General features: G+C 49.0%; 2 protein-coding genes across 2 annotated transcripts; both read right to left on the bottom strand.

The window, feature by feature from the left end:
• Positions 1 to 798: 798 nt before the first annotated feature.
• LOC123098149 (proline-rich receptor-like protein kinase PERK5) lies at positions 799 to 3,952 on the bottom strand. The gene is made up of 7 exons (XM_044520048.1): positions 3,834 to 3,952; positions 2,809 to 3,577; positions 2,107 to 2,700; positions 1,959 to 2,029; positions 1,801 to 1,877; positions 1,378 to 1,687; positions 799 to 1,289 (listed from the first exon to the last, which is right to left on the bottom strand). The coding sequence occupies exons 2-7, from the start codon at positions 3,428 to 3,430 to the stop codon at positions 1,077 to 1,079; spliced, it is 1,887 nt and encodes a 628-aa protein (XP_044375983.1). The 5' UTR covers positions 3,431 to 3,577; positions 3,834 to 3,952; the 3' UTR covers positions 799 to 1,076.
• A 1,274-nt stretch (positions 3,953 to 5,226) lies between these two features.
• Positions 5,227 to 11,408, bottom strand: LOC123098147 (DNA (cytosine-5)-methyltransferase CMT1). Its single transcript, XM_044520047.1, has 21 exons — positions 10,809 to 11,408; positions 10,668 to 10,690; positions 10,470 to 10,569; positions 9,450 to 9,557; positions 9,251 to 9,385; positions 9,046 to 9,145; positions 8,607 to 8,800; positions 8,458 to 8,523; positions 8,112 to 8,348; positions 7,913 to 7,971; positions 7,773 to 7,839; positions 7,374 to 7,703; positions 7,230 to 7,298; positions 7,043 to 7,129; positions 6,865 to 6,952; positions 6,506 to 6,630; positions 6,324 to 6,428; positions 6,195 to 6,238; positions 6,053 to 6,122; positions 5,859 to 5,962; positions 5,227 to 5,704 (listed from the first exon to the last, which is right to left on the bottom strand). The coding sequence occupies exons 1-21, from the start codon at positions 11,301 to 11,303 to the stop codon at positions 5,524 to 5,526; spliced, it is 2,787 nt and encodes a 928-aa protein (XP_044375982.1). The 5' UTR covers positions 11,304 to 11,408; the 3' UTR covers positions 5,227 to 5,523.
• Positions 11,409 to 12,053: the final 645 nt, after the last annotated feature.

The following is a 12,053-nucleotide window of genomic DNA, read 5'->3' as shown; positions in this document are numbered from 1 at the left end:
CTTCTACATTGTGTTAGTCACCTCTCTAGCATGATCCTCTTCGCCGACATCGGTGGCTGTAGGAGGCGGCGGATGAGGCGGAGTGACCGGAGGTGGAGAAGATGGCGTAAGCTCGGCGGGGGGGGGGGGGGGGGGGGATGTCTTCGGAGTGGGTCCTAGCCTTCACTGTCGGGCGACGGTGCCTCTTCGCGTTGGCCGGTGCCATTGGAGGGGGGCCAATCGCGGTGGAGGGGACGAGGACATCCGTGGTCTTTCCTGTAGGATAACATGTAGGCTACGCTAGCATAAATCAAAATTTTCTACCGCATTGATCCCAGGAAATCCTGGAAGTAATCGAGAATGGAGCCATGAATTACCTCTTGATGCGCAATGCAGTGAAAGGCTGTCGATGTCATGCGTCAATGCCGATGTAGTCACACTCCTCCTCCCCGCGATCCCACGTACAACTCCTACCACATCCCATGAACAATTCACCCAAGCACCGCATGTACAACACCTCCAAGGTATCCACATGTACAAGAATTTGAGCATCACGCGTCAGGGTTCTAGCTCCGCATGCGCGATCTAGGTGGAGGGAGTGTGGCGGCTAGGGTTTGTGTTTCACACACACATTAAGGTTAACCCTAGTACGATCGATTGCGCCTGATCGACCGACTATAAAGTGTACAGTGCACAATTCAATCTAGCGTACGATCCAATTGGCCGCTAGATCATCCATCAAGGGCTAGAGATGCTCTAACTCCTCAAACCAGAAATATTTTAGGAGTCAAAGGATTTTAAGGACAGGACTAGGGATGCTCTAACAATGCCACATATCGAGGCTCTCCATTGAAGTTCTCTTTCCACTGAGCTAATACAACCGAAGAGCTGCGCATTACATCATGTAAGTACACGGATACATCAAATTTACACGATAATACAGCACCGATTCACAAGCATTGAAGCAGTTACATCATCATCAACCATAGTGTACACCTCGTCCTCGTACGTATATACACCAAACGATTCCCTTTACACGGCCAACTTACATCACAGATCCATATATACGGTGAAGAGCTCCTCGAAGGGATTAATGGTTAGTGATGCCGTTGTGTTGTCTCCCCCGACTCCCCCGTCCCGCTGTACTCGTTGGTGTACTCCTCGCTACTCTCGAACGCGACCTGCCAAAGCCTGTTAATGTTGGCCGCGTAGCTCCCGGACTCGTCGGAGCTGTATATCATGCTCTGCCCTGGCTTCATCCCTTCGTTCAGGTCGTCCAGCGACGCGTCGCCCTCCAGCGCGCGAACGATCTGTACAAACGGTGCAAGAATCACTGTCAGCTCACGGCGAGTTGCTCAGCATCGATCGAGAGCTGTCGATCGATCGATCGATCTCCACCTGTTTCATCTTGGGGCGGCGCTTGGCGGAGTGCCGGACGGCGGCGGCGGCGCTGGCGGCCATGCGCTCCATCTCCTGCCGGTCGTACTTGTTCTCCAGGCGCTGGTCGACCACCTCGTCGAAGCTGCCGCCCTCCGACAGCGCGCGCGCCAGGAGCGGCCTCGCCCAGTCCACCAGGCTGTCCTCCATGTAGTTGCTGGGGTCGACGGGCCGCCGGCCGGTGATGAGCTCGAGCATCATGACGCCGAAGGAGAAGACGTCCGACTTGTCCGTCAGCTTGCCGCTGGAGGCGTACTCCGGCGCCAGGTACCTGCACGAGCCACCAGCGGAGAAGACATTAACGCTCGAGCTCTGCTCCCATGGTGCCGCAATGGCGACACTTGCTGCTCTGCTCTGCTCAGCGTGCGTGCGTGCTCTGCTCACCCGAACGTTCCCATGACGCGCGTGGAGACGTGGGTGTTGTTGTCCGTCGTCAACTTGGCGAGCCCGAAATCCGCGACCTGCCAACATTCGTACCAGTTTTCACTCCAAATCTTACAAATTTCGTGCACTGTGATTCACAAATCTCACAGATTAATCACCTTGGCCTCGAAATTTTCGTCCAAGAGAATGTTGGCCGCCTTGATGTCACGGTGGATGATCCTTGGATTGCCTTGATAATGCACGACATCAGAAGGACGTAGAACGCCATGGATCGATGTGGCCAGAAGAAGAGGAGAAGAAACTTACAGTCTTCGTGCAGGTACGCCAGGCCCTTGGCGGAGCCGAGCGCGATGGCGAGCCTCTTGGGCCAGTCCATGACCGGCAGGTCCTTCCCGTGGAGGTGGCGCTCGAGGGTGTCGTTGGCGACGAACTCGTAGACGAGCAGGCGCTGGGAGGCGCCGGCGATGCAGTAGCCGACGAGGGAGACGAGGTGGCGGTGGTGGACGCGGCTGATGATCTCCACCTCCGCCTGGAACTCGCGCTCGCCCTGCCCGCTGCCGGCCTTGAGCTGCTTCACCGCCACCTCCTTGCCGCTGCCCGGCAGCACGCCCTTGTACACGTACCCGAACCCGCCCTGCCCCAGCAGGTTCGCCTTGGAGAACCCGCCCGTGGCCGACGCCAGCTCCTCGTACGTGAACGAGCTCTGCGACCCGAAGATGGCCGGCGGCGGCGGGGGCATCGACGACCCCGACCCGTGCGACCCGCTCATCGTCATCTCCTCGCTCAGCGGCCCCTGTCCCTGCGGGTACTGCAGGTGCCACCCCACGCCGCCGTGCCCGTCCGACGGGCCGCCGCTCTGCTGCCACGGGCTCGGCATGTTGTTCGCGTAGTACACGTTCCCTGCACGCGCCCGCGCGCCGCCATGGTCATAGTTAGATCTCTGCCAAGAATCTCCATGGTGAATGGAATGGGCACGATGCATGCGATGCGCGCGCGCGCCGGCCGTACCATGCTGGTCGGTGTAGAAGGGCATGGCCATGGGCGGCTTCTTCTTCTTCCTCCTGGCGCAGCACACGCACGCGGCGATGCACAGCAGCAGGGCGAAGACCAGGACCCCGATCACCACGCCGACGACCACGGCCTCCACGGGAGGAGAACCGTCTTGCTTGCTCCCGCCCTTGCCGCGGCCGCTCGAACCGCCCCCGCCCTTGGAACCGCCCCCGCTCTCCGAGGAGCCGTCGCCGCCCCCGCTGTTCTTCGGAGCCTGCGGAGACGGGATGGCATTTGATCCCGGCGGCGATGATTGACCCGGGGGCGACCCGCTGGTACCTGCTGGCGTAGCCGGGGGCGACCCGCTGGTACCTGCTGGCGTAGCCGGCGGCGGTGACAGAGACGGCGAGGGCGGCGACGGCGCCGAGTCCTCGGACCCTGGCGGCGGGGTCGACTGCGTGGACGATTGTGAGCTGGAGGGAGACGGCGGGGATTCCGACGACGACGATCCACCCGAGCTATCCGAATCTCCCGACGGCGATCCACCCGAGCCACCTGAATCTCCCGACGACGACGGGTCCAGTGGACCACTACCTAGCAGGGGGCCCAGGGGTCCGCGGCTTAGGGGCGAGTCGTCCATTGCTGATGGGAGGATTCCTCGTTAGCGTCCCGCGCAGCTCGCCACGATGGAGCTCTTCCCGGTGAAGATGACTCCACCCCCCAGAAGATGCTCTGGGTCGGAACGCCGCTAGCTCCTCGCCGCCGTCGCCCTCCCCATAATGAACCCCTGCAGCCATGGCGAGCTAGAGATTTCAGACCTAAGATGATCACCAATTTTGCAATCGACGTAAATTCCCGCAAAAAAGGATCAATGGTAACCACGCTTATTCGCAAAAAAAAAAAAAACAACAACACAATGGTAACCACGCAAATGCAAAACCAGATTTCATGGTAAACAAATTAAATTCTTCGGCTCTGCGACACTGAAATTCGAACCGAAGACGTGAAAACGCGAGGGAGTCGAAGCATCCATGATGATGTACCTTCCTTTTTTCCCCTGTTCTTTCGCAAAAGAAGAAGAGAAAGAAGGGGTCGAAACGGAGCTGGAGAGACGGGGCAAGGGAAGTAGGCTTGGGTGGCGTAGGTTTCCTCACATTTCTTGGACACTCGCCATTGCTGTCCTTTATGTTTTCTCCATTTTTAGCCTGAAGGCAGAACGGGGGGTTGAAGGCCGCTGGAGCGGAGCTGTCAAAACCGCATTAATGCTCGTGTTTACCGTGCCATCGCAGGCCGTAGCTGAGCCAGTTGATGAGTCGAACTGTCGAAGTCCTTCTCTTGTAGTCCACGGTATAATAAGTAACATCAAATGGGAGAAGCGGCATAAGAAAGGTGATTTGCCGGACGGTGAACAGTGCCGAAATAGTAAGTTCATTGTGAGCTGTTGGATGCGTCACGGAGGGGAGGGATTGACTGGCTCGGCGCCAAGCCGTAATGTCACGCTGGGCGGCAGCTTCGGTTACATCAGGTTTCTTGAGAGAATTTGAGAGATTCAGATCGTCAGGTCTAGGCCTGACAGCCACATTCTCGTCCATGAAGGCGCGGATCGATTCCAGTGTAGTGCCTGTCAACCATGGTGATCATGGCACATTGGCTGTTGCCATGTTATGGGGTAATGTAGAAAAATCCAGTTAACAAAGCTGTAATTTTAATCACTACAAAATAATGCGCCGTAAACTAAAATAAAACACACTGGAGTATTTGGGATACTATAGTCTGCACCACCCTTTAGCATCAATCAGTAGTTGGCCCCACCAAGGGGCAAGGGAGTGCCGGGGTCAGTAGATTTTACATCTGCACCTGCCTGCAGGTATGGATCAAATAAAATCATGAAATGTGGATTTGTGGACATGAACAAGTTCAGGCAAAACATATCACACACATAATACAGATAACAATTTATATTTCGGGAAACATATTGAGTGAATGTGCGGAGCCAGGTCCCTGGTACAGCGGCTGTCGTGTTGGTATCATGTAATTCAGAAGTAGCATGAAGAGCTGCAATCTGTTGTGTACCTAAAACTTCTGAAATCATATTCGGCTACACTGAAATCACAATTAGTGAAAATGATTCTGATATACTAGTACAGAATCATCAGAGTGAACTCTGAAAGAAAACATAAGAGGACAACTGTTTACATAGAGACAATATGTTTCAATCTTGTTGAGTATCTCAAAATTTAAAACACAGTAGGAATAGAGTTCTATTATAGGTTGAGGAGTATTTTTCAGTTCAAAGAACAGTATGCTTCTACTATTGAGTGATGACAAACCAAATAAGATATTGCAGATGCTACACCAAGAATTTGTCAAATTTCTGCATAGGGGCAATAGCTGCAATAGCTTTTCATTCTAAAGGAATAGACAGACACACAATTCTAAAGCTGCAATAGCTTTTCATTCCCTCCGGAAGAGATGTGGTCTAGCAGAAGTGCAAAATACATACAGACCACAGTATAGCGGTTTAATCAGAACCTCCATTTCCTCTCAATATCTGAATCTGAAGGAATAGCTTGTGCCACCAGTTTTGAATCGGGCTACATCTCAACCTCAATTAAGTTACAAACGTTTCAAGAGTTGGACCACCAGTTTTCCATGATAAATGACAATGTTTCGACATCTCACGCAAGTATATGACCCAAATCAACAGCAGGTCAAATAACTATTCTGCCTCCACTACTTCTCCACTACTCCTACAGGTGATGCTGTGGCTGCTGCTTGACCCACAGAAGCAAAATTCTCAGGCAGTTCGAACAGTGGCTGCCCTCCAACCAATGCACCACGGTAAGCCTGTCCAAGGGAATATCCCAGAGCTCGAGCAACGGGAACAGCAACCGCATTGCCAACCTGAATATATCTGCATAAAACGTGCACAGCACACACAAATCAGCTTCATACTAAAGACAGTCCAGAGATTCAGAGCTACTGGCCTTACAGAAACCATACAGTTGTAGTTCCTTTCAGTGCAATGCACTACTGGATGATGTCGAGTTGATCAACTTAGAACTTACTTCTGCTTTATAGGGCCAAAGAGCCTGTAATAGTCTGGAAAGCCTTGTAACCGTGCGTTTTCGCGGACGGTCAGAACTCGATGCTGGTTGGGGTGCAAGATAATCTGCAAAACACCATCCATGTTCAGTCATAATACAAGCAATCGGCAAGTTATAAAATCATAATGAAGACCAGAAATTTGTTAATGGCTTACCTGGTTGTGGGGCTCAGCTCTGGTGACAACTGTTGGAACAGTTTCATCCCACCACAGGCGTCCGAATGGTCTGAGAAGCAACATGACAAGTGTTAACAGTATAGTTCTACAAATAACACAGAAGGATCATCAGCATACTTACTTCGGTGATTTCCCCTTGATGTAGGTCATGGCATAGTAAGGCACCTGGCAGAGAGGCAAGGATGATTAATACTTGCGAAATATACATACATTACAGCTGATGAAACTACTCCACAAAAGATTCAAGTACCAAAGGTTTTCCAGAAGGCAGAAACACACGAGGAATGTGTGGATTAAACTCAACAGTGTTATTTTCTCCAACCTGGACACCCTTCAAATCACGGAAGTTGGCCCCCTGGAATAGAATAATTGGTAAGAAACGGAAGGTTGGCAACAAGAGAAAGAACATGAGACTGATCAGCACTAGCTTGCCTTTCTAAAAGGAATCTGCTTCACTCTTTGATAATCATCAGTGCTTAACTCTAGCGGCTGATGATCAAACAGTTGACATGCCTTAGGACTAGGAGTAGCATCTCCAAATGAGTAATCCTCCATGTCTTCAGATAAATGACAGAACAGAATAACTTAGAACAGTAACATAATCATGAAATCATACACAAACATTATAATAGTGAAAACTATGGCAAGGTGACATCATTGAGCCACCCAGAATATTGGAAACATAAAAAAAAAGTGAGACTCGGGGTATGCAAAGACAGAAGGCATAACAAATGAAAGGAAATTTCATTAAAAAGTAAAGTCATGAAGTTTGCACACTCAAGAGGTCACACCTTTACGGCTAAGCCGGATGTAGCGCTGGAACTCTGTTTTGGGGTTAATGCGATTTTCCATCAGATCATTAGGTTGATAGTTTGGAACCTGTAGAAAACATTACAATTCATAGAGTCATAACAAAATTCAAGCAGCATTCCAGAAATAGATGAATAGAGTAAAAAAGTCAATGCTGACCTTTGGTAAATCAGATAGTGCATCTTGAAGGACAAGAGCTTTCTTTAAACGTTTGTCATCTATTTCATCGTATGCAACGAGACATTGCTGAGGACAGAACAACGTTTAGTTAGAAAAAATAATAGCAAAAATAGTGTTCAAGAAAATTGATCACAGAAACATGGTGGGCAGTGATGTATTTTCATACCGAAAATGCATTGGGTACGACTCCTCGCTTAACAACATCATGCGTTGGAAGCGGGAATTTTGGGAGAACCTACATTGCCAAGTGTACCTTCTTATTCAGCAGTAGTGTCACAAGGTAAAAAAATAACACAGAAAAGAGACAAACCCCAGAAGGAAGAGATCCCCACAGAAAGGCCCGCATCCTAAACTGAGGTAACCCATAACATCCTGCAACCATCAATCCAAGCCTAGCTTGGTATCTCATGGAGACAAGACGACTAAGCGCATATCGCCCCAGGAATCCATCTGCAAATTTTAGAATGTCTACGACATTTTCCATCAGAACATATTTAGGTCGCAGATAGTTAACAACATCCATAAAGACAACCAACTGTTTGTTTCTATCATCTTCCAGCGGCTCATTGTAATTCCTGAATCTGTTCAATCCACTGATGCCTTGGCAGGGAGGACCCCCACAGATAACATCAACAGAGCCCTTTGAGAAATAACGAATTAGACGCCACATGAAAACTAACCCAAAAGGAACAAGGAGGAATTTACTTACAGGCAAGGGCAAAATAGATTCCCTATATCCTCTCTGAACAAATTCCTTAATACACTCAGGGGAATCGCTGAAATGCGAACAAGGATGAGGCACTATTGGCGAAAATATATGAAGATAAATGTAATGAAAAAGATACCAACCTGAGTCCATCAATTGGCTCCCATGAGTCATGACTAGGATCATATGTTTTCCACCGCACCTATAAACATAATTCCTACCTTTAGATAAAAATGATATAACTAACGTTCTAAGTAATAAGTGCAGAATAATACAAGCAAGGAAACAATAGATTACTTGAACTACACAAATAGGTTATTTGAGCAATCAAGTCTATAGTACCTTGAACCACAGGCCATCGTTTCCTGTTTTATTAGGATCGCCATAGCATATATCAAGAAGCCTCTCTACCTCAAATAGATCATTTGGTAGAGCTTCATTTTTATCGTCTTCGTCATCATTTGACATCTGAGCCAGGTCAGAGCCAGAAGAGTTGCTACTGTGGACAACATACTTCTTACAGAGTGCATTCCAGTGCTTGAGGAGCGCAAGAAAATCTTCGGCCTTCTCATTTCGTACCTACAACTCAGTAGCAACATCGTACAAGTTAGTTGATGAAAGAGGGAATGCAGCACAGTCAAAAAGAGGGAATGCAACTCAGTGGCACTTTGCCAATTTCAACTAGTACCTGGGTGCCAGGATGGTTATGCTTTAGACTGTTGCAAGCATATTCATTCATGTCTACAGCCCATTTCTGCACGAGAACAACACTAAGAATGTCAGTTATGGTACCTTCAGGGTCAGCTAAAGTATCAAGACAATAGGCACACAACGTACAGTATTTAGTTTGATGCCGGACAATGCAGCACCCAGGCAAAGCCCGGTTGACATGGCACCACATCCAGAGTAAAGATCCAGCAGAGTTGCTGTTTCCCTTTGTGCATCAGATGATCCCACAGGGTCAGCCACTGGTTTCCCCTCTTCACAGGAAATATCTGATGCCACTTCACTGTCTGTTGCACCATCGTTTTCTACAACAGAATAAACATGACAGGATTTTTCATGGTATACAATGTTGATCAATACATTCTTTTATTTCGCCGAATGTACTTCTGAGATGTATTAAATCAGTACTGTCCTGTACCAGTTCAGTATAAGTTCATGATCAGGCCATCCAAGTCTATATATCTTTTAAGATGCTTACAAGGAATAAAAAATAAACTAGGTGATATACCTATGATGGTTGCAACAGATGTAACTATCCAGAAATGGTTACCTGCTGGAATATTTGCAAATGTTGAATATGCAACTGAGTACGACATGTCGTAATACAAATCAGAATTTGATATTAACTGATCTCTTTCTTGAGGTGTCTTCTGTAAATGTTTCACAAAATAACAACAAAAAGATCAGCAGAAGCATGACAAGTACTAGTATGTAGCAAAAACTCTTTTGCTTGAAAGAAAGAACAAATAACTTACACTTGGGTCAACATAAATGATATTTAGTTTAGAAATTATTGACTCAATCATGTTATCATTCTTTTCCTCTGAAAGGAAAACACGCTTCCGATCATGTTCATGATCATGGACCTCTAGCAAGTTGGGTGAGATGACCTGCAAATATGTCTTAGGTACATGCTGAATTGCGTTTAGGAAAAAAAACTTCTTCATGACATACCGTATCTTCAGCACGGAAAAACCAACGGCATGTGAAATATAAAACATGATCGGTTCCTTCAAAAAACTCTGTAATCCGGCCAATGTAATTTTCCTCATTGGGACCAGCCTGCAGTCACTCAAAATAATAGCATGATCAGTAAACTTCGTTAAAACATACTCCCTCTGTCCCAAAATGTAAGATCATTTTTGACACTATGAACATTTTGGGACAGAGGGAGTAGCTTATAAACAAGAAGAATGCAGATAAAAACATAGAATATTTTGCCTATACCCGTCATGCAAACGAAATTAAAAGAGCTTGAACATTATCCATGACATTTCTTAAAATTTGAAGTAACACAGATCACATTCATTCACACATAATTTGGGACAATAAATTTAAACATTTGAATTGAAGATATAACACGAGAAAAAGAGTTGTACTGTGGGAAATCAGGAAGAAGAAAAGAAACCAATTAATAGCTCAAACAATCTTGATTTAAATTAAGAACACAGGACCACAGAGTGAATTCAAACACATGAAAAAGGTTGACAAAATATTTTGGAGTAAATAAGAAGGCCTCTCGGTATGATGCAGGAGAGATCCCAGAAGACAAACTTATACTAGTCCTAGTGTGCTAAAAGGAACCAATACCTTGACAATCATCAATCAATAAATTCGGAAGTTGATTTACATGCACGTCTTTAATCACCATCATCCAATAGAATTTAGTTTATATGCAAATTCTAGCATACACAGCACAGTATCCTGAGTGCATGCATTTTGCAGTCACAAATTGAATGGCTAGAAACAAAAACGAACTGAGTAAAAAGAAGCACAACACTTCAACAGTTGGCATAGCAAAAACGGCAGTAACACAGACTGTATTAATCATCTTCATACGCTGCAATCATGTTTTACAAATTAACCTTCTAGCTAAGAAGATAATGGCAGTCGATGAATAATCAATGCAACTAACAAATATATTAAACGAACTGAGTAACAATTTATCCGCACTCAGTAGTAAAAATGGTTCACCTTCACATAGACATCATCATTGAGGTTGAAGATTGCATCATCCACACATGCAGATGTGTAGTGGCATCGAGCGCCAATTTCCTCCTCCGGATCATTAGATCTGCATGCACAAATGGAAGATCCGGTTTACATATTAAAAGCAGCGCAAAAGGAGCTCCATTTACAACAAGGTGAGATCAAGAGCTAAACAAAACATACCGCCTAGAGCGTGAATCAGAATCCTGCGGCCCAAAGTAGAGGAAATTTTCAGTCGGCATTTCCGGTGCATGAAAGAAGAACATGATGCGCGCCTACCAGCTTAGCTACGTGCTGACAAGAGAAGATAGACGCCATATATACCTTGGTTTCGTAGCGGCTCGGCCAGCGTCGCCTGGCCTTGTCATCCGGGATAGGCTCGCCCACGAAGTGGTCCGCCGAGGCGTCCGGCCTCCTCTGGGCGCGCGGCGGGGCCACCCTCTTCCTGGCGCCACGCGTCTCCGCGGAGCCCTCCTCTCCAGGGTCGGCCTGCTCCTCTTCCTCCTCGATCAATTTCATCTCCTCCGGGTACACGTCGCCGTTGATCCCGCTGCCGGCATCCTCCACCTCCATCGCCCCAGCCGCCGCCGACGACGACGACTCCGGCTCCTTCCGCTTGCCCTTGGCCGCTCTCTTCCGGGTGCCGGTGCCCATCCCCGCCGCCTTGCGCGGGCGCTTGCCGCGGTGCGACGTCTCGCGCTCGAGCTCAGCGTCGACCTCGGCCTCCGCGTCGGCGTCGGCCGGCTTGGTGTTGGACAGCAGGCGCGTGGAGCGCCTGGGCTCGGCCGCCGCGGGCGTCACCGGGGACATGGACGCCATGGGTGGTGGTCACCGGTGAGCCAGGGGTGGGGGGAATGCGAGCGCTAGGGTTTTGGGTTTGGCAGGGGTGGAGGCGAAGGTGGACGGAGGCTTTGGAGACGAGATTGAGATCGGAATGGGGGGGAGGGAGGGAGGGGGTGGTTAAAAAGGGCGTTGGATGCTCTGGCGATGGAAAAAGGTGGGCGGGAATGCGGAACGCTGTGTGCTCGCTGTGCACTGTGCTGGCTCGGCGAGCTGATCGCGGAGGTGGTGGGCGACTATGGTTTCGGCCGTCCCACCTCTCCCACGTCCGTCCGTGGCTTCCGTCTGGGCCCGCCCTTCAGAGGCTCGCGCACGGACGGGACGGGCCGGTCGTGCTCTATTTCTGGCCGCGGTTGTCGGAGGGGCGGGCGATGATGAGATACGATCAGGTGGCTGTTTGAGGAAAACGCCGAAATCTTCTCCTCTGCTTTTGGGGCTGCCGTTCCTCCTCTTGCTCTCCTGCCTGCCTGCCGCCTGCTGGCTGCTGCATGCGTACGGGAAAAGAGGAAAGGGTGGATCAGGAGGACGTTCCGCGATCCTCTGCCCGTGGTTTGTTTGAATTTTGAATTTTGAATTTCGAAAGCTAGCGCGGGGATGCGGTGCGGTGCGTGCACCGAAATTTTCTCCTGTGCCGCTTGTGTCCCGTTGTGCTAGCTCCTACGGTTTGTTTGTTGCCGTCTCCATGGTTATGGAATGGGTTTGGGTGATTATGGAATGCAGGATCTGATG

This window comes from Triticum aestivum, chromosome 4D (genome assembly GCF_018294505.1).
Source record: "Triticum aestivum cultivar Chinese Spring chromosome 4D, IWGSC CS RefSeq v2.1, whole genome shotgun sequence".
In the NCBI taxonomy this organism is placed as follows: domain Eukaryota; kingdom Viridiplantae; phylum Streptophyta; class Magnoliopsida; order Poales; family Poaceae; genus Triticum; species Triticum aestivum.
Note: the sequence above shows the minus strand (reverse complement) of the source record. Positions and strands in the feature narration are given on the sequence as shown.

What these genes read in the sequence shown, in the direction of transcription:
- LOC123098149 (XM_044520048.1), bottom strand. Translation starts at nt 3,430, where the DNA reads ATGGACGACTCGCCCCTAAGCCGCGGACCCCTGGGCCCCCTGCTAGGT. An exon ending in ACGAAAATTTCGAGGCCAAG is followed by an intron (nt 1,878 to 1,958) that starts GTGATTAATCTG and finishes GAATGTTGGCAG; the next exon opens with GTCGCGGATTTCGGGCTCGC. An exon ending in GCCGCCCCAAGATGAAACAG is followed by an intron (nt 1,290 to 1,377) that starts GTGGAGATCGAT and finishes CCGTTTGTACAG; the next exon opens with ATCGTTCGCGCGCTGGAGGG.
- LOC123098147 (XM_044520047.1), bottom strand. Translation starts at nt 11,303, where the DNA reads ATGGCGTCCATGTCCCCGGTGACGCCCGCGGCGGCCGAGCCCAGGCGC. An exon ending in ATAACCATCCTGGCACCCAG is followed by an intron (nt 8,349 to 8,457) that starts GTACTAGTTGAA and finishes ACTGAGTTGTAG; the next exon opens with GTACGAAATGAGAAGGCCGA. An exon ending in AGCAGATTCCTTTTAGAAAG is followed by an intron (nt 6,429 to 6,505) that starts GCAAGCTAGTGC and finishes ATTCTATTCCAG; the next exon opens with GGGGCCAACTTCCGTGATTT.